The sequence below is a fragment of the Coregonus lavaretus genome, assembly GCF_964263955.1.
Source record: "Coregonus lavaretus genome assembly, chromosome: 19".
Lineage (NCBI taxonomy): Eukaryota > Metazoa > Chordata > Actinopteri > Salmoniformes > Salmonidae > Coregonus > Coregonus lavaretus.
This window is the reverse complement of record NC_140006.1, coordinates 21,407,562-21,428,839: the sequence shown is the minus strand read 5'-3', so window position 1 is coordinate 21,428,839 and position 21,278 is coordinate 21,407,562. Positions and strand designations below refer to the sequence as shown.

The window sequence follows — 21,278 nt, the reverse complement described above, 5'->3', positions numbered from 1 at the left end:
ATTTCTACCTTAGAATCTCCCTCCTGAGGTGTGAAAGTGGTATTTACGTAAATATTGACCAATATGTTATAATTTAGTGTGACTGGAAAAATAACTTATCTACCCCAGTACTGTAAGTGGTTCTTCTGGGGATAGAGAGTGGAAAATCCTGTTTTACACCTTGGCATGTTTACATACTGTATTTAATCTCAGATGTTGTCACTGCTCCACCACAAAAACAAAAGAGGACTCTACAAGAGAGGACTACAGGTGTTTACCAGTTTTCAGTGAAACACTGACTCACCTCCTACACGCCCACTCCCAGAATGCAATTGGAGTATCTTTTCATCTTTCAGAGTTGTTTCAGTCAGCCCACTGAAGTCTGAAAGGAACAATATTATCACAGATGAAGTACCAGAAGAATGTTAGGCCTATAGTAGTATTTGATTCGATAAGGATGTTTGAAACAAGTTCAAATATTTGGTGTGACTGACTTGCTACTGTGCATGGACCTGGAGTGCATGACATGGTGCTGGACTCACAATACAGAACAATATAATGAGAAGGGGGAAAAGAGCATTCTAATCTGTTGCTGTAAGCAATGGGCAACAAAGGAACAATGCATGTAATGTTGCCAGGTTACTTTAGGGATGATTCGAAATTTACAGAATGGGGTCCTGGAGGAAAATAGGGGAGTGTCATTGTTTTTCAATTTCAGTCAGGTGGAGGGTTTAGTGTTGTTTAAATCTAGTCCAGGGGAGGGTCATGTAATTTGCAGTTGATGACATTTCTATATTTCTCAGTGTTTTAGAATTAGTTGCTGATTATGCTGTTTATGTCTGTGAAATAAAACCAGGAATTGAGGGGGTATGAGAGAGTATGGGTATCATGCCATGGCAAAAAGTATAGTCCTGGCCTACCCATTGTTAGCCAAAGATTTTGAAGAAAATAAAATAGATCTGATTATGTAATGTGATCTATAACAGCACTTTGGTCCACGATGCTTTATGCTAGCAACAAACTGTTAAATACCCGGGAAAGACGTGACTCTGAATGCATATGGGGATATCTTTGTTAAGATTATATGATAATCATTGGCTGAGCTACAACCTTCTATAGCCGAGGAGACAAAACATTTATTTTGCCTGGAAAGTAATCTAATTCTGTCGCTATCAACTGATTGAGCTATTCCCTTTCTGTAAAATAGAAGATGTTTAAACCCAGACAGCTTTTAAGGAAACACTTGAAACCTTCTCTCATTGGGTTAAACCACAGAATAAGAGTAGCTAGCAGTTTTTCTGTATCGGTAGGCCTAGTCTGTCTGGGGTGGAAAGGTATGCCTAACTTTCGAAAGTACCATGCATAATTACGTCTCAGATGTAATTATTTGCAAACAGTTTCTTTGCAAACAAGACACACTGATTTGGCATTGGAGAAAGATAAGATGAATGCATAGCCCTGTCTCTCTGTCCATTCTTAGCCTGTAATTTCGATAGTTTGTGTGGTATTAAATATTCTGCTAAGGTCTCTAGTCATGTAAAAGGGCGTAGAATTGCATGAAAGTTTGATAAAGAGCTATTTTTACTCAGACCCGCAAATACAATGATAGATTCATGCAATGCTTTTATTATAAAGAAGATATTTCCACCGCTACTCTTGGTCATGGTGGTCTGAGAACCCACAACTTTCTGGCCCGCAGCCCTGTGAGCTATCAACATTCCTGCAAATACTTACAGGGCAAGGAACACTTTCTAAAACTGCATAGGCCTATCTAAGTTTCTGGTCTGTCATAGAAGTGAGGGTAAATGGTAGGCATGTTCTCTGCTATTCACTTTATGTTTTAATTATTATTTCGGGTATAGGGGAGGGTTTAGTTATAATATATATTGCTTATATATTGCTGAAGGAAGGGTAACACTTATTATAAATAATTTACACTCCCTTAACAAAAAGAACAATGCCAATAATTTTTCACAGAATTGCTTCAGGTGAAGGAGACGACGCACAGGTGCGGAAGACAATACAGTTGAAACACAAGCGTTTCGCTGCACCTACGATAACGTCTACAAATTTGTACACACGAACATGAACTTCGATTTGATTTTGAGTGGTTTCCATCATTGTGTCTCATAAGACACTGAGAACATGTAACGAAATACCTCGATGGAAATGTTGCGAAAAATACACAAGAATAATTTGGCTTATCTCAAGGAATATCCTCTTCCTTGGAGTGTTACTCGTTTGGCTACAAAACAGAGCACATACGCAATTGCAGTAACAGCCCACTAGGTGTCACAATTGGCATATAAAACGCTTAATATCATTGTGAGTAAACTTCTGGACAACCTCCGGACCGCCTCTAGCCATCCTCACATACTTTGTACCCCCTCAGATTTTTGGGGTGCATGATGCCCCTGAACAATCATATGAATAATCAATGCAGTACAGTGTTTTAGATTAACATTGGTGACACTAAATAGGCAGGAGACCTCACATAATGTGACAGGTAACCTAACCTCTGATTTTCTCTTCAGCTAATAACAGACAGGTTACATATACAGTAGATATGGTCTGATGTAAAAGACAGGAGACTGAGGAATAACACGTCAGGGGACTGGAAGTTAAGAACCGTAAGTAAAGTGCTCAGGGAGGTAAAAGGTAGTAATGTGCATACTCATCACTAGGGTTGTGGCAGCTATAGTCAGAGTAATCTAAGACACATTAGTTACTCGGGGGACACATCTGCATATAACACAATGTCAGTTCTGCTGTACCTGGAACAGATTAATGTTAGTAAGAAAGTGACCATAAACCTAGCTTCATGTCCACACTCCGGTTTAACCCTAACCCTATCCATAAACCTAACTTCATGTTCACACCCTGGCTCAACCGTAACCCTAGCCATAAACCTAAATTAATGTCAACACAAAGGCTCAACCCTGACTCTAGCCATGATCCTAATCCTAGCTTCATGTCCACACCCCAGCTCAATTCTAATTCTAATTACATTTTAGTCATTTAGCAGACGCTCTTATCCAGAGCGACTTACAGTTAGTGAGTGCATACATTTTCATACTGCCCCCCCCCCCCCCGTGGGAAACGAACCCACAACCCTGGCGTTCCAAACGCCATGCTCTACCAACTGAGCTACACGGGACCTCGTTCTCAGGCAACAAGGCCAGTCAATCAATCTCGCCGTAATCTAATCCAAATACCAATCTGAAGCAACATGGCTCTCTCTCTCTCTGTACGCTTCTCTCTTTTTGAAAGGTACATTCACTAGAAATAATACAAGATACCAGACAAATCGATCAGGCTACACCCAAGGAAGGAAGGAGGAGAATACAGCCATAACCTCACTCTGGCCTAACCGGTGGTTTTGAGTGATCCTATTGGTTTCTAATTCATATGTTTCTGCTAGGTCCTCCTGGGTAACCACACGTTCATTCAATGTATGATGTATTTGACCAGAGCGTCACCTCATCATTTTAAAATCTTGGCAACTTGAACACTAACAACATTCTGCCTGGTTAGCTTTTTTAGACGTCTTCTGTCAAAATAGAACTACGTCAGTCTTCAAAATATTTATGGACCTTAGCGCAATGAAAAATGTAACCCTTATTTACTGTACCACTAACTAAGTAGAAACTCTTGGCAGTGAGCCTTTCTAGCCTTGCAATTCATATTTTACCAAGGACCTTGTTGTAAATGGTATCAAGCAAATTGAGCAAGTAGAATAAAGGTGTGTGATATTGTGCTGAACCAATATGTGAAGATCTGATTAGGCTTATATGTTCAAAGTTTGGCACTTTGATTTTCCTAATTATTAGCCAAAATATTGAGCCATTGAAAGAGAGCGCCCTAATGATGTAGTCATTGTTTGTGTGCGTCTGTAAGTTGTTCGTATAAGTTTGTATATGGAGTGGATATATTTTTTTATATATTAAAAAAACAAAGAGAGTGCCCTACTTCTCCACACATTAAACCCTATATTCTAACAGCTGCCAAGTCTGGCCAGCCCTTAATCTGATTTACTAGCTCCCAGATCAAAACATGATGAAGAGGAATAAACAGATGTTCCATTTTTCTCTGAATCTTTGAGGAAGTGTTTCCTGTCCCAGGCAGACACCCAGTCAGGATGACTCAGGACACTCACAAGACTATAAAAGTAGTAAGCTTCTAGGGGTAGGATAATAACATTCAAGTCTTACCTTGCATTTTAAAACCAGAAAGCATCTCTTTCATCCAGTATCTTCATTACAGCATGGAAAACTGAGTTATTGTGTTTTGGTTACACCTACTCCCTAATAGTGGTGACCCGTCATTAATACGTGTCACATACCTGTTGTGAGCCCAACATTTTTAGCAAGAAAAAACAAACCAAACAAAAACATTATTTTTTGGGTGGTTGCCTGTTTTGCATGTTATTTTGGCATTAATACGTGTCACATATCAGTTTGCAAACAATGTCAAATCAATACATAATAGAGTTAATAAAGCCGCCTACAAACATGGTCTCTTTTTTGCTTTCTTGAGTAAGGCAGCTCCAAAATGCAGGTGTTTCAGCCTAGCTCAGTGCTTTCTGTGGTGGTGGGGCATGTTATCTAGTGCCCATCCAAGAAGGCTCAATGTCATTGGCCACAGATAAAATGACATAAAATGACGTTATATACAGTAGCTTTGATTGGACTGATCATGTCAATGTCATACTTTCAAAATCTTAGCTAGCAGTCATCATCATGAATCAAATCGACGCTCTACTGGCAAATCCTTTTTAATCCTTGCCATATGATGAGAAATAATGAAGAGAAATTATAGATACAACGTATCGGTGCTCATCGGCCATTGGACATAAACATTACACAACAAGTTGGAAATCACAAAGTCAACAATGAGTGGTTTGGAAGGAATCAGTGGCTAACTGCAAGCATTGCAAAGCAATCATTTGCCTGTTATTCAGTGGAGTGGGTGTGTGGTCCCAATTCTCGGTTTAAGGTTCTCTTTTCCAATCGTAAAATGTTAAACTTTCAACATTGGCCATGCTGTCAATCCGGCATGATTTCTGCTGCGCTCAAAACAACTGTTAACTCAGAACTGGGAAATCTGACTTCAGTGAGTTCAAGACATCTGGGAACTCAGGAAAAAACGACCTCCGACTGGGAAAATACATTTAGAACGGTCATCCAACTCGGAATTGTAAATCGGGAATTCGTGCCTCTTTCTAGAGCTACGACCTGAAGAACACTGACGTCATCGTGATTCGACCTTGTTTTTTTCTGAGTTCCCAGTTGAATGCCAGACTTTGAAGACAAAATTTGCCCATGAAGGACCGCCGCGCAACTTTCCTGTTCAAGTGAGCACAACACAACAAGGTGAGTCCAAAAATGTATTGTATGCTGCTGCATAAATGATGTAATATGCCAGGGAGATATGTATACTGTAGCTCAGAAAGTAATACTAAGTGTATGTTGTGTAGCTGTTAGTAGCCCATGTGCCTCACCCTAATAATTTGGTCTATTTTCCCCTCATAATTTCACCTACTGTTCTGACTTGGTGGTGCACATGTAGCCTATAACCTGTTTTAGAGAAATGTAATCATCAAATATTGTAAGCGCTTTCATTGTCTGCTTATATGCCCCCTTTATTTATCCTACGTTTCTGACTTTGTGTACATGGATAACACTGTAAGAACGGCCCATGTTCTGGATTCTGTCGCTGTACATTTCAAAAGTGCTGAACAAATAGTTATATTGACTACATCCGTCCTAGCTCGGATCGCCTCTTATCCGCTCATCATTCCCTTATGCCATAGATTGTACATCTCAATTGTCAGTAGAAACCACATTTGTTTAAGCAAGTCAGCCATATCAGCTATGTTTTTTTTAAAGGCAGTAAATTAGGCTGAATGAACTGTTTCGCTGCCATACAAGGCTCCGCTGATAGCCAGGTGTACAGTGGTAAGGTGTTGGGACTGCTGTTGGGACTCTGCTGTTGGCACAGCTTTATGTAGGCCCTAACTGTTTGTGGGCATTGTTTGTCACCGTTGTAGTGCAATTAATGAATTGTTTAGTGTTGTGTTGTGGATTTGCTGGCATGCATCCCAACCAATTTTTGGGGGGTTTGCCCCACCAAGATTTACATGCTACAATCGCCACTGCTCCCTAAGTTTGGAGTGTTCATTGTATCTCACCTGCTGAATACGATTAGCACTGCCATGAAGAGAAGCCTACAGACACTGATATTCATAGGACAGCACCCTTTTATTTTGCGACAAATAATGTATTCTGAGGTAAATGTTACAAAACTCGGTTTTGACAATACTGTGTTGTTGTTGTTTTATTGACATTGATACAGCATGAATTGGAAAACCAATGACGTCATTTAAAATACTCACATAATTGTTATGTTTCTAATATCACTTATGGTCTTCAAGACATATTCAAACCACAATGAAACGCAGTAGAAGTAGTAGTTTTTAGGCTAAACAGCTATAATATATCTTGACGTGACAATAACTCATCTGCGCCTCTATCCTTCCATACCTATTGATCATTTAAAATGACTGGTGGATATAACATACAGACAGCTGTGCTGCTTCTACCCAGCATCCCTCAATGGCGGACATCATGGTGCTGCTGAACATCCTGCTCCTCATCCTCCAGCTCGTCTTCCTCGTACTCGCCAATCTCGTCAGCAGTGGCGTCCTGGTACTGCTGGTACTCAGACACCAGGTCGTTCATGTTGCTCTCAGCCTCTGTAAACTCCATCTCGTCCATACCCTCTCCGGTGTACCAGTGAAGGAAGGCCTTACGGCGGAACATGGCGGTGAACTGCTCAGAGATCCTCCTGAACAACTCCTGGATGGCCGTGCTGTTGCCAATGAAGGTGGCAGACATCTTGAGGCCGCGGGGCGGGATGTCGCAGACAGCCGTCTTCACGTTGTTGGGGATCCATTCTACAAAGTAGCTGCTGTTCTTGTTCTGCACACTCAGCATCTGCTCGTCCACCTCCTTCATGGACATGCGCCCTCTGAAGATGGCAGCCACGGTGAGGTAGCGGCCGTGGCGAGGGTCGCAGGCGGCCATCATGTTCTTGGCGTCAAACATCTGCTGGGTGAGCTCGGGCACGGAGAGGGCACGGTACTGCTGGCTCCCCCTGCTGGTCAGAGGGGCGAAGCCGGGCATGAAGAAATGCAGGCGGGGGAAGGGCACCATGTTGACGGCCAGTTTGCGGAGGTCAGCGTTAAGCTGACCGGGGAAGCGCAGGCAGGTGGTGACCCCACTCATGGTGGCCGACACCAGGTGGTTGAGGTCTCCGTAGGTGGGCGTGGTGAGTTTGAGGGTACGGAAGCAGATGTCGTAGAGAGCCTCGTTGTCGATGCTGAAAGTCTCATCTGTGTTCTCCACCAGCTGGTGCACTGAGAGGGTGGCGTTGTAGGGCTCCACCACCGTGTCTGACACCTTGGGTGAGGGCATGACGCTGAAGGTGTTCATGATGCGGTCGGGGTACTCCTCGCGGATCTTGCTGATGAGCAGGGTGCCCATGCCAGAGCCAGTGCCCCCTCCCAGGGAGTGGGTGAGCTGGAAGCCTTGGAGGCAGTCACAGTTCTCAGACTCCTTCCTGACTACGTCCAGGACAGAGTCGACCAGCTCAGCGCCCTCTGTGTAGTGGCCTTTAGCCCAGTTGTTACCAGCTCCGCTCTGACCTGAAAGACCCATGATGAACCTGGGTTAGAGACATAGCATCTTTGTGTGCTAATACACATCTAGCAATACACATCAAGTAGAATGAAAAGTTAGTTAACAAGCTAACAATCAAATGCATTGGGTATATCATTTGTCAGTTTCCATTAAAAGAGACAATTCCATTGAGTTAAGAATGGATAATTACAGTGGATAAAAAACAGCTTAATTGAGCATGATCACTAGTCTGCCGTTATCATGCTCTGAAATATTATAGTGTAGAAGTTTGCATTTGTCCTCAAAGTCTGCTTATACAATATGATGTGAATGTAGGCTTACTATACTTTATGCAGTAGAATAGGGTGGATTTTATTTAGCGCTATATCCCCATCCTGATGAGCACTGCAACAGTAGCAGACTATGCCCTGGGGACTGCTTTCTGCTGAGTCACCATGCTAGCTGTCTGTGCCTGACACAACCGCTCACCGACCATACATCACCTTACTGGCACATTGCTGAGCTGTTGCACATTGAACACACTGTACATATATGTCAAAGTTTAAACTAAGCTTTGCTTCAGAGGACATGACAGTGAATGCTGACACAGACATGACATGCTGTGGGTTGAGGATGCAAGTGCTGACAGGACATGATGATGACCCATTGGGCAAGACAGAACAGACAGATCTGGGACCAGGCTGGGCAAGGTAGCACAAAACAACCTGGAACCCGGTTAGATGATAACCACTACTCACCAAAGACAAAGTTGTCTGGTCTGAAGAGCTGGCCGAAGGGCCCGGAGCGGACAGAGTCCATGGTGCCTGGCTCCAGATCCACCAGGATGGCCCGGGGGACAAACTTGTTACCTGTGGGGGAGGAGAGCCAGGGACATCAGGTTTAGTGAGGGAGGATGGGTGAGGTAGCATGGTGAAGGCACAACTTATACAGTAAACATTGATTCTGAGAAAATTAATCCAAAAAGCTTTGTGGAAATATCTTGGTGCCCATTGGGATATGAGGATATGGAAATAGGGGAGAATGTGTGTTTAGACAAACTGTTTGCCTTTTTTAGAGGGCAAATACTAGTCATCCCCTGACCATGCTCTCCCGCACAGCTTATTAAATAGAGCATAGCACAGACTGCCTCTGATTTTCTCTCTCGCTCTGTTTCTTTCTCTCTGTTTCTTTCTCTCTCTCGTTTCTCTCTCTCTCTCTCTCTCTCTCTCTCTCTCTCTCTCTCTCTCTCTCTCTCTCTCTCTCTCTCTCTCTCTCTCTCTCTGTTTCTCTCTCTCTCTCTGCTTCTTTCTCTGTTTCTCTCTCTCTGTTTCTCTCTCGGTCTGTTTCTCTCTCTCACACTCACTCAGCCTCCCTTGCAGACCGCAGCAGCTTGCAGCACAGAAAAACTGCTAGCTCCAGTCCAAGGAAGGTGGTGAGAAAAACGCTAAGCTGAATTCATTCAGACCAAGATGGCATCTCCCAGTAGACATGACACATTTTCTATCTTATCGTCATATCAAGATGCTATGATAGAGCAAATCAGACCAGCGCACAGACAGCAGGCAAGCATTAGGGTTTGGTCGGTTTTACAGAGACTGCACTCACTGCAGATATGAGAGAGAGAGAGAGAGAGAGAGAGAGAGAGAGAGAGAGAGCGCTGATGCAGAGAAAGATGAGATACAGGGGGGGAGAGAGAGGAAGGCAGGGAGAGATTGACAGGTCCCTGCTGCTGTCCTCATTTCCCTGCCCTGCCACAGGGCACACTGCACCCAGACAGATATTATGGTCACAATGTCACATACTCAATTTAAATTAGGCCTACAGAGCATGAGTTTACAAGTCAAATTAGGTCTGCAGTTTTCATCACCAGGGAATATCGTTTTCATTCTGAGTTTATTTTGGGGAAAGCCAAAGTACACAGTGTACAAAACATTAGGAACACCTTCCTAATATTGAGTTGCACCCTCTTTTGCCCTCAGAATAGCCCCAATTCGTTGGGGCATGGACTCTACAAGGTGTCGAAAGCGTTCCACAGGGATGCTGGACCATGTTGACTCCAATGCTTCCGATAGTTGTCAAGTTGGCTGGACATCTTTTGGGTGGTGGACCATTCTTAATACACACGGGAAACTGTTGAGCGTGAAAACCCAGCAGCGTTGCAGTTCTTGACACACTCAAACCGGTGCACCTGGCACATACTACCATATCAAAACGCACTTAAATATTCAGTCACTTAAATATTTTTTCTTGCCCATTCACCCTCTAAATGGCACACATACACAATCAATGTCTCAATTGTCTCAAGACTTTAAAATCATTCTTTAACCTGTCTCCTCCCCTTCATCTACACTGATTTGAAATGGATATAACAAGTGACATCAATAAGGGATCATAGCTTTCACCTGGTCAGTCATGGAAAGAGCAGGAGCTCCTAATGTTTTGTACAGTCAGTGTATACTACAGTGCTTATGGTTTATTTAAAAAATGTGGACCTGTTATTTAGATGCATGCAGAGATTACTTAATGACCCAATCTAGATAGTAAATTCTTATGTATTTACCTGATGCTTCATTGTAGTATACGTTTATCCTCTCCAGCTGCAGGTCACTGTCACCTTGGTAACTGCCGGTGGGGTCGATGCCATGTTCGTCACTTATCACCTCCCAGAACTGAGAATGGGACAGAGATTAGGTCTTGCAAACGTGATGCTTCATGGTTTGACCTAAGAGATCTGGCTATAACCTGATCAAGACATGGAAAAGTACTGGACGGTCGTTGTGCGTAGTCTATCGCAATGGCGCAGCTCCTTTGGTGACAGCATGATGCGCCAGCCCCGCAGGTGCGCGACATCACTGCAGACCCTTTGGCTGCTAGCCCAAGTCCAAGAGGACAACACCCATATCAACCTAATGGCATCTTATAGTTCTAAATAAATTAAATACTAATTTCCACGACACATTAGTCCAAAAATATTATCCCAAAATACTGGATGGGTGATTTTGATCTCTTGGAAAATGTAGTGCAAGTCATGTTGCGCGTATAGTTAAAAATGGGACAAAAGCATGCAGGTCTCAAAATTGGAAACATCTAACAAAAAAAAGTTAGTGCTCTATAATAACCTCTGCGTCCAGACAAATATAAACATACCACCTACCTTGGCACCAATCTGGTTTCCACATTGCCCGGCCTGGATATGAACAATCTCCCTCATGATGATTCCTTATGGGTGCACGCAGATAGCAGCGTTTTGTCTCAACTAACAACCGTGCCCTCAACCTGGTTGGTACTGTATTTCTCGCCTCTCGGCAGTTGTTACATTCTTATGGCGATCGGTAAACCAAAGGACTCATCATGTTGATGCTGATAGGGTGACGTCACACCTGCGCTGCATCCCAATCTCGCGCACCAGCCTATCAGCGGGCACCGGTTTGATGCAGTGGACGGGTTGAGGATCCTGCTGCATCATTCTCAATGACATCACCCTTTCCCGGGCCAAATGCGGGTTGTTGCAAAGCACTTTTAATCTAATACGTGGTACATAGGCCTAGTTGTTAGTTTCCAAGTTAAGGAAATACAGCTTGATTGTCGATAAATATGCCCCTTTTCAATACAACCTAGGCATTGCCCATCTACTGTAGCTTGCAGTCCAGCATCTGCTTCAGGCGTTCTTATTAATCACTTGTTTAGTAGAGAGGGGAGTAGCCTTCACCTGGGATCATGTTTGCAGTGTATTGCGTTATTGTATGACATCATTCAACAGGAAGTGGTGAAAATCAGAGTATTCCAAGCAGAGAAATCTCTTGGCAGCATTAGTCAGTTATTTTGGTTTAGTAGTATGGTCTTAACATTTAAAGATCAAATCAAATTTGATTGGCTACATACATATTTTTTGCAGATGTTATTGCAGGTGTAGCGAAATTCTAATCAATACAACTAATTACGAATCATATTTAGGGGATGACTTTCCAGCACAGCAGTAAACCAACATGCATTCAAAAATTCAATAAGAAAGTGAATATTGAAAACTGATCCACTACATACAACATTGACACACATTATGCCCATGTCATTATCTTGGGTTAGAGAGGACTTCAAGTGGGAAAAAATATAAAACAAGAACCTGAAAATTCAATATCAAAAGGTGGCTTGAAAATAGTCTGAAGACCAATTAACTCAACCAAGACTCAGAATGCATCATTGATCAATAAATAGTGAAGTTTATTACAACGACACATATGGCTTATATACAAGTGCATTATTCAAGTTAAAACCAAAAAGGGAAAATTAAACTTTTGTTTCTGTGTTTTTACATTCATTCATCCAAATCTTGCACCAACAAACTCATTTCAGCAACAGAGATGTTTGGCTGCAGTGGGGACAATTTAGGATGAGTGGAGTCATTCGATCAGTTGAAAACCATTTCCAAACCACTGTATAATGGCACAACCTATCAATCCACAGAGAATCATTGTCAGTTTACATAACATCTGTCCGCTTTTCTATCTCTAAATGCATCTTCTTTACCATGGTGTATTAGATCTACTTGTATTGTTTTACTATAGCCACTCTCCAAGCCATCACCCCTCTCTACCCATAGAAATAGAATTAATCATTATACTTATGACTCTAACCATACACCATCACTGGTGCTGATGTTGCTATTACATATGAAATCTGAGACTGTCATGTAAGGTTGTAATGTGTTGTATTGTGACATTTTAAGACGAGTGTCTGCTAAATGACCAAAATGTAAATGAAAAATGTCATTTTCATTTGAGGGTGCACCATTTGTTCCTTTGGGTATCATAATTCACATATTACAGCTAACCAATGAGATGGTACGGTTGCAGTTCAAGAAATGGGGGGTGAGAAGTATTGCTACAGCTGCAGACAATATACTCTATCATTTGTACGATTGACCTCTGTTGTTCCAGTGTGAATAGACTATCATGTGTTAATATCAATACCGTCCTCACATCACAGCTAGCCAAATGTACTAATCTGACTTGGCAGGAGTACAGGAGACATTGTGGTTTGAGGCGTGAAGTCTATTAGATAATAAAGAAGCTAAGAGACCCATATAGGGGTGTACTGAAGTCCTTTCTGCACCATACTTGAGTCTTCTGACCAGGGTGTATATAGTATTAGGAATGAAGACCACAGGAAAAAGTAGATATTCTTGAACAGTGTGCTTATTTACCAGGAAATAACCAGAGAATTAACGGAAAGTATGTTGTTACACTTTTAGTATTTACATAGTTATTTTTACATCCATAGAACTACATGACAGGGTGTGTTGTGATGACTACTGTATGATTAGTGTACAGTAGAGGGATCATAGTGGCTGCTATTGCATGATACACAATACTTTGGTAACTTCTAAAGCCATTGTATTTTCCTGTTTAAATATATATTAATAAACACACTGTAAAAGACTGTGGACTCCATGGCATTTGAAAGGACAAGACATCAATCAATGAGATTTGGAAAAAAAAGCTCTACAGCACAATAAGTGATGTTATATTTGTAAACAGTGACCTAACAAAGCAGAGATCTCAGCACAATCTAGCCTAACTAGTGAACTGACAGCCACCATTTTGTTTGCCCGGTATGTACTATCGTCAATAGTCAGTCAATCACAGATGTTGGTAAAGCATGATGTTGACACTAGACATTTGGGTTTTTCAAAGAAAAAGAAAGCTCTTCACATATTTTTGTTTTAATAAAAATAATCAGAGACATTTGTCGTTTTTTTTTTCTCATTGTGATCACAACATTTCGCTATCATGTCTGTATTGATTACAATGAAAGCACTTCATGTAAATGGTAGTTAATATTTTGAAGTAAAAAACAAACAAAAACAGGAGCGGGATAAACCTATATTTCGAAATGCAACAGAATTTGAGTCAATATCACAAATATATCAATTTTGCATACTTTTGTGAAGTTTCAATATTTTCTGGTATATTTTTTAGGAAATAAACAAAATATTTTTACGTCACCAAATATGCAAATTACATGTCAAAAATACACACAAGATCATGGCAATGACAGATATATTGGTAATGAAGACAAAATCATTTTGTCATTCATGTGTCCATTTCAGAGAGAGAGCTCATGTTTTTTTAGATAACATTTGATCACTTCTTTGTTTCATAGAAAAGTTCACATTTTTGTTTACATGCTTTGTCCCCGTAGCGAAGGATAAAGTGCCACTTACATTCACACAAATAATGTTAACATTGCCGCCTAGCTTTATACACTAAGGACACCCCCCGTGAAATTTTTGTTATGTATATATATATATATTAAATTTTTATTTTGTGATCAAGCGCAACATCAGTAGCACAACATAAACTACGCAATTTGACCTAGAATATCACGTTAACAAGATCCAATTGCATACAGTACAATTCATGAAAGTTTTTAAGAGTGGAAAAATTGTCCCATGAAACAGGGAAATAGTCTGTCAATTCTCAAATGTTTCACTTTCAGGACCGCAACGTCAATAAGCACAACATAGCCCTAGAGGACCAACAGACGTCTCACTTATACCACGTCACTGGTAAAGCACTCCTTCTCTCAACATAAACAGTCCATTGTCCTTTTAACGTTGGAACATACCTCTTCAGTTCACGACATTCTCTCTTTCTCTAGTACATTTTCATACACCCATGTTTGTATAACACTAAGGACTGAAGTCTTGAGATGTGCCGCTCGTGATTTTTAACTCATTGCATCATACATTAAAATACCTCCAATACTTGGGGAAAAACTGTCTTTATTGCCCTTATTTTGGTTTTTCATGTTTGGCAAATTGATCTTTTCCCTACACAGATTCCAATCAGTTTCTGATAACTAATTTCAGCGACAACAAAAACAAATGGGTGACACTCTAAACTCATTTAGATATCTGGCACTGTTGACATTCAAAATTCTGCATTGTATTCTTGAAGTATTTTTCTCTACATGATAAGGCAATTGTACATCATCATCAAATACATTGGGCGTACATCTAAGTCTGCAATTGAGGCAAATGTACAGTCAAATGTTTTTTAGTGGTATGTATAGCATCTTCAACTAACCATTGGGATAAAGTGTCAGAGGAAGTCAAAGTGAGTTTTGGCTGGTAGTCTCTCAGTCTAAAATGACACATACAGATTCCCCTAACAACAACTATGTAAAACGCTGATGATGTCAGTTATTTAGAGTTTCACGCTGTGGCAGAGTAACCACTCATTAGTCACCTCAGTACGGTCCCACTGTCCTGTTCTCTGGCTGTTCCCAGTAAAAGGTGTCACAGAGAAACAATCGTCCCCATATCAAGTTGTTCCCTTTCCTGTCTGTCACTGGCAGTCTCCCTACAGAGCAGCCAAAATGTCTGAGGCCTGATCGGCCAGTTAGTGACTCCATACATGTGACATGGATGTCCAGGGCTTCTTCCTCCATGAGGGAGAGGCACACCTCCTTGTTCCAGAGGTGGAGCCTTGGATCATGATGACTCCACCCCGTTGATGACGAGGTTTTCTGAGATGGTACAGTCCATTATAGGGAGGATACCCGAGTCTATGGGGGAGGAGATGGTGCAGTCCATTATTGTGGAAGCAGGGGCTGCCTCTGTGGTCTCAGAGTCTGTTACGTTGGGGTGCAGTGAGTCTATGACAAGCGGAATGGTGGAGTCCAATGAAAGGGGTTGAACAATGTCTGTGATGGGGAGAGTGGTAGAGTCCACAGTGGGGGTATGAACAGTGTCCATGACAGGGGGCGTGGAAGAGTCCACTGTTGTGGGGGTATGACCTGAGTCATTGGGTGGTGGGGGTGGTGTGCGGGTGGGGCGATGAACAGGGGAAGGGGGAGAAACGATAACATCATTTACACATTGAGATGAAGAGTCCAACTCTGGAGTATGGACAGAGTCTGTCTGAAGGGGAATGATACCGTCTGATGTAGGAGGAGGAGGAGCCGGGAGTATGTCATCTACAGAGTCTATGATAGAGTTTGCGGTTATTGGGTCAGTAGAATCAATAGGAGTGGTACAGTCCGCCATGGGGAAAGGGAGAATAATGTCATTGATGACAGGAGTAGGGGAGGGTGTTGGAGAGGGGGGTAGAAGGTCAAGTACAGGGGGAGTGGTAGAGTCCAATGTAGGGGTGGTTTCTATGACAGGGGGAATGGTAGAGTCCAATGTAGGGGTCGTTTCTATGACAGGGGGAGAGTCCAATGTGGAGGTAGGGGGAGGTTCAATTACTTCTAGAGCATCCAATGAAGTGGGGATGGATTCTATAACAGGGGGAGTGGAAGGGTCCACTATGGAACTAGGGGTGGATTCTATGACAGGGGGAGTGGAAGGGTCCAATGCGGAGGTAGGGGTTGAATCAAGTACTGGCAGAGTGGTTGATTCCAATAAAGAGATAGGAAGCGTTTCAGTGACAGGGGAAATGGTGTTGACCAAGATGGATGTAGGGGTGTCTTCTGTGAGGGGGTCAGTGGTAACATCCTTAGTAGGGGAGGGAGCCGTCTCATCATCAACAATGAAAGTGGATGAAGGGGCAACTGAATTAATGAGGGGTGTATCAGCGGAGTCTTCAGTGGATTTGCTATCAGGCTCAGGCTGGAGTGACATCAACTTCCTAGCGGGGGGCGCCGAAATATCAATAACCGATGGTGCTGTGAAGTCAACAGCGGAGGACGCCGTGAACTCCATGGTGGAGACGGCGGTGACGGCCACCTCGTGCAGCGGCGTGTCGTGGACCCGGGTGTAGTCCCTGTTGCTCTCCAACTGGGCCAGGAGGAGGCGCTGTTCGCCAGGCTTCTTAGGGGGCAGCAGGGGCTGGCGGGTGTAGCACTCCCCGTCGGCCAGGGTCTCGGGCAGGGGCTGGTAGCGTGTCTCGGGGAGGAGGAGAATGCAGATTATGCAAATGAGGGTGCAACAGGCGAAGATGATGTGGTGGAGGAAGTAGCCCTTCTGGTTGTGGAGCTCCATGATGGGGGCAGTCAGCATGCCGAAGCCAGCGCTGGCTAGCACCAGGCCCAGACCACCACCCCTACGGAGAGAAACAAGGAACGCCATGTCAGTCATCACTTTTGAAGCCTACAAATCTAAACCAAATCCCAAACCCACCCTTTCCCCCTAGCTCTCATGTAGATTTGAGACGATACAGACCACCACCCCTATACGGAGATAGACAAGGAATGTCAGTTAGGAAGTCACCATCTCTGAAGAACATGGCTACACCCGATCCCAAACCAACCTTCAAGCCCCACTGTCTTTAAACCATATCCATCCTGTAGAAAGGGTGTGGCCTGAAACCTCTGCCTATTTCCAGTGAAATGTTATGCTTAGTTACAGTCCAAATCCATTCAATTTCAATGTTTTCTCTATATTTACATTCAATGGCACATTCCACATTCAAGCCCCTACTAGTCTCATTTCCTTATGCAGACGCACTTGGTGGTCCTCTGTAGCTCAGCTGATAGAGCACGGCGCTTGTAACGCCAGGGTAGTGGGTTCGATCCCCGGGACCACCCATACACAAAAATGTATGCACGCATGACTGTAAGTCGCTTTGGATAAAAGCGTCTGCTAAATGGCATATTATTATATTATTACTTGGTGATGTCTGTGTTATTGACATGTCCTTGCCATTTTACACCCACAGCAGCAGAGAATGCTGCAATACCATGTAACAGCATCCTGCCTAATTTCGCTCCTGTCTGCTCTGTGACTGACCACCAGGTGGCGATCCATAGTCACTCTTCAGGCAGTGCAGTGCACCGCACCATTCCTTACATAATACAACACAGCATCATGATGATCCAAAGCTGTGTCATAGTTTGTCCAGAGATGGAAAGGCTAATTCAAACAAGGCTGATCTGTAAAAGAGACCTTGGTCTCAGCATGACTCCCTGTCAAAATAAAGGTTCAATAAAATAGTAATAATATAAAAATATGGATATTGAACTACACCTTTATTATGTGCATAATTTTAAGTGTTGTGTTTATAGCAGGGTTGTAATATTCTGGTGATATCCTGGCAGGTCAGATACACTTTGAGTCATGAATCTCTCTATTGAGATCAAAGACAGACTACATTATATTATGATAATGAGCATCTTAAAACACAGGGTATTTTCCCTTGACACTATGTGATGACAGACACCTTCAAACTCCACACCTCTTTATCTTTCTCCAATTCCAGTTTACATTGCTTGACAGAGTGAATGTTCTGTAAAATGTTATAAAATTAACCAGACACTTGACCCAACCCATCTCTGAATAAAAGGGGAAGAAAATTGAACCCTGTTTTTAATTTCCATGAGGGCCAAAACAAGCTTTCTCCTCAGCCCTGGCCTGCACATATCCTGACTGACAGCCCCCTCTGAAACCTATACCTCACCACCCCCCCCTCTGTGGTACGCTCCAGTGGTTCGGTCCCAGTGTGTGGGTGGGCTCACCTGATGACGGTGGGGGTGATCTCAGCGCAGAAGAAGATGCTCAGGTTGCTGACAGCATGGGAGGAGAACATGCCGATGATGGAGAAGGCGATGGAGAAGTTCTTATTCAGCGTATCCGAGCGCTCTGTACAGAAAGAAGACAACACACGAGTCAGTCATTAAACACGATTCAGTATTAAGTTGAGATTTGTGTATCCGAGTACTCTGCATAGCAAGAAAACAAACATAACAATTATCCAGCCATCATACAGAGAGAATAAATTCTAATGTACTGTAGAAAGGTGAGATTAGATCAAAGGAAAATACTATATCTAACCATGATAGATTAATGATTCTCATATGAGAATGCTCAGTGCACTGATGAACAGTACCTAATACATTCTCCTAAGAGCAGGGTGTTATTGAAGTAGTAGGATGATCCTATTAACGTACGTAGACGGTTACATAATTCCCATGACGTGTATGTTGTTGAGCATCCTGTGTGTTGTCCATCACCCTGACCATGTTATCAATTTAACTAAATTAGCCATGAAGGATTACCCTGACGTTTATCTGTCTGATCCTCAGCTAAACCACCCTAGAACTAACTTACACGGTGCTGCTGAATGAGACATGTTTAAGTTGATAGAGAGGATAATCTGAAACTGGTCTCTGTTTAGTTTATTGCTGAATGAAACACGTTTAAGTTGTCCAAAGAGGATCAGCTGAGGCTCTAACAGGCCATGCTTATTTTGATGCCAGGTGGAGGATTAGGGATAGAGAGAATGGAGAGAAGAGGAGATCGATAAACACACAGGGGAAGGAGAGGGCTAGAGGCTAGTTAGGGTCAATGAGACAGAGCCAAACAGAGAGGATCATCAGAACAAAGCAAGGATCGGGGAATGAAACACAGACAGGAAGAGTTCTAATACTTCTAAGAAGTCACATGAAGACCAGGCAAGATTTTTAAAAAGTTCAGATGAATGATGGCAATATAACCATATAATGTGCTATTTTTTAAAACATTTTTAGTCATTTAGCAGACGCTCTTATCCAGAGCGACTTACAGTTAGTGAGTGTATAAATGTTCATACTGGCCTCCCGTTATTACACAGTCAATATCAGGTTTATTTGTTATAATGGACTGTAGTACTACCAAGTTGTACAACTAGCCTACTGCTGGTTTCATGTGTTAGCTGTGATGTTTCACTGTGAAGGACAAGCAGGATGGATCTGAATGTGTGTTTGTGCAGTAAACAGAATGCAGCTAGCTTGTCCTTGAGAGATGTATTTATTCAGTGATGCCTACGGGCGTTCTGAGCCACAGTCACATGGTGCCTCTGTTTGAACTGTCACTCATCATTGTCAGCAAACAGACATGACACGCCATGGTTTGCCATCGGGATCTGACTGAACTCTGCAATGAGTTTGTGTTCTGAATGGGTGGGAGAGTGGGAGGGATTGGGAGAAGGGGAGAGATAGGACAAGTCACAGTATTTAGGTCGAGGTGATAGTGAAAAATCAACCTTTGCTTTAAACCACCTCTATTGCGTAACAAACTCACTGCAAAGCCCCTTGTTTTTCTGCTACTATGTTGGAACACTGACATTTTCTTAGTGTCCTCCAATCTTACACAAATGTCAGAGTTCCTCCAATCTTTGTCTAATCATATCAAAGAAATCACGTTAGGACATCTGCAGCTAGCCAGCTATCATAATGTGTTTCTAACAGCTTGAACCACATTTAAGACGGTAGATTGGATATCAATTTACTGCGGAATTCTCCCATCTGCCCAGGACCTTCTTGGTTTTTAATCAAGCAGTTAGTATTTCCAGTAAGCTGATTAAACAGCTATGATCCAGAATGATGGGCTATTGATTAGTTAATAATCTAGGGCAGAGCAACTGCAACCAGGGAAACATGGGCCGAGTTCCCACTAGAATGAATAGGAGAGAAACCAATGGTTGTACTGTACCTATATTCAGATGGACACTGTATTTCCCCAGCACTATAGGAGCCATAGGGAGAGAGAGGAAAACAGAAACAGGTCAATATGTAGTCAAATTATCTTACACACACACACACACACACACACACACAGTGAGGTTTCCAGTCACAAAACACACACTGGTTACACCATAGCAATAACAAGACAAGATGTTTGCTGTGTGAATGACCTCAAGGTGTATTTGTAGGTCTAGGTTAAACATTTGTTCCCCCAACATTTAAGTGACTCTTTAAAAAGGACTAAGTACTCTGTCAGATTTTGGACAACAACATCTGTCCTTGTTACACAGTAACAAGACCACCTCCCACACCTACATTCAAACTCAACTCCAAAACAACTATAAAGACTATTTCACCTCCATCCCCTGGAGGTCAGGGCCCCTGAGCACATGCCCTGCGTGCCCGGCCGTCGGTAATTTGGGGATGATTAGGCCTACTAGCTGGCTAGACTACCTTACCTAGCAATGTTAGCTGACACAGGCTAATTGATTGACAAGTGGAAAACTGATGATGCACTACCAAATTGCAAAATTGCACTGTGTGTTCTACTTTTCTAACTCTTAACAGTAAATTGAGACTGAGGTCTACATTTTTTTCCAATAAAAAATACATGTTTTTTGGTCAGGTGCCCCCTAGTTGCCATGGGGCCATACGCGCAGTGCATAGTTTGCGTATAGGAAGAGGCAGCTCTGTGCGCACGCAAGTTTGTGAATATGTGTGTACTATACAGTATGTGTATTATACTCACAGTTGAGCAGGCCTAGCTGCAGCAGTGATGCCAGGGCAGTGATTATCATGAACATGAGCAGGCCACCCCTCCTCCCCATCAGGCCCACCGCCGGGCACAGTGCCATGCATGATGCCACTGCGATGCCCGCCATGGTGTAGTAGTCAGCGTAGAAGTTGTGGAACATGGTGGACTCGTGGGTCTCGTGGTGGTCCATCATACTGCGGGCAAAGCAATGGTGGATCCCATAGCCCGTCAGTCTGGATAGACGGAGAGAGGGAGGGAGAGAGAGAGAGAGAGAGAGGGGGAGGGAGGAGAGAGAAGAGAGATAATGAAGACAGAGAAAATGGGGGTGTGGTAGTGCAAGAGAGGGAGAAAGGAGTGAGGTGATGAAAGAGCACAGAGAGGACAGAGAGAAAGAAAGAGCGGGATATTGGGAGAGAGGGCAAAGA

At 42.9% G+C, this 21,278-nt stretch overlaps 2 protein-coding genes across 2 annotated transcripts in view; both read right to left on the bottom strand.

The window, feature by feature from the left end:
* Positions 1-6,220: 6,220 nt before the first annotated feature.
* On the bottom strand, positions 6,221-11,772 carry LOC311147082 (tubulin beta-2A chain-like). The gene is made up of 4 exons (XM_084183707.1): positions 10,813-11,772; positions 10,219-10,327; positions 8,417-8,527; positions 6,221-7,684 (listed from the first exon to the last, which is right to left on the bottom strand). The coding sequence occupies exons 1-4, from the start codon at positions 10,867-10,869 to the stop codon at positions 6,591-6,593; spliced, it is 1,371 nt and encodes a 456-aa protein (XP_084039833.1). The 5' UTR covers positions 10,870-11,772; the 3' UTR covers positions 6,221-6,590.
* Positions 11,773-13,361: 1,589 nt separating this feature from the next.
* Positions 13,362-21,278, bottom strand: part of LOC311147081 (solute carrier family 22 member 23-like) — a 52,737-nt gene continuing 44,820 nt past the window's right edge. The window contains exons 7-10 of the mRNA XM_084183706.1: positions 20,848-21,086; positions 20,068-20,100; positions 18,114-18,237; positions 13,362-16,702 (exon numbers count right to left, since the gene is read on the bottom strand). Of these exons, the coding sequence (XP_084039832.1) occupies positions 15,151-16,702; positions 18,114-18,237; positions 20,068-20,100; positions 20,848-21,086 (1,948 nt within the window). The 3' untranslated portion in view covers positions 13,362-15,150. The remainder of the gene's footprint in view (positions 16,703-18,113; positions 18,238-20,067; positions 20,101-20,847; positions 21,087-21,278) is intronic.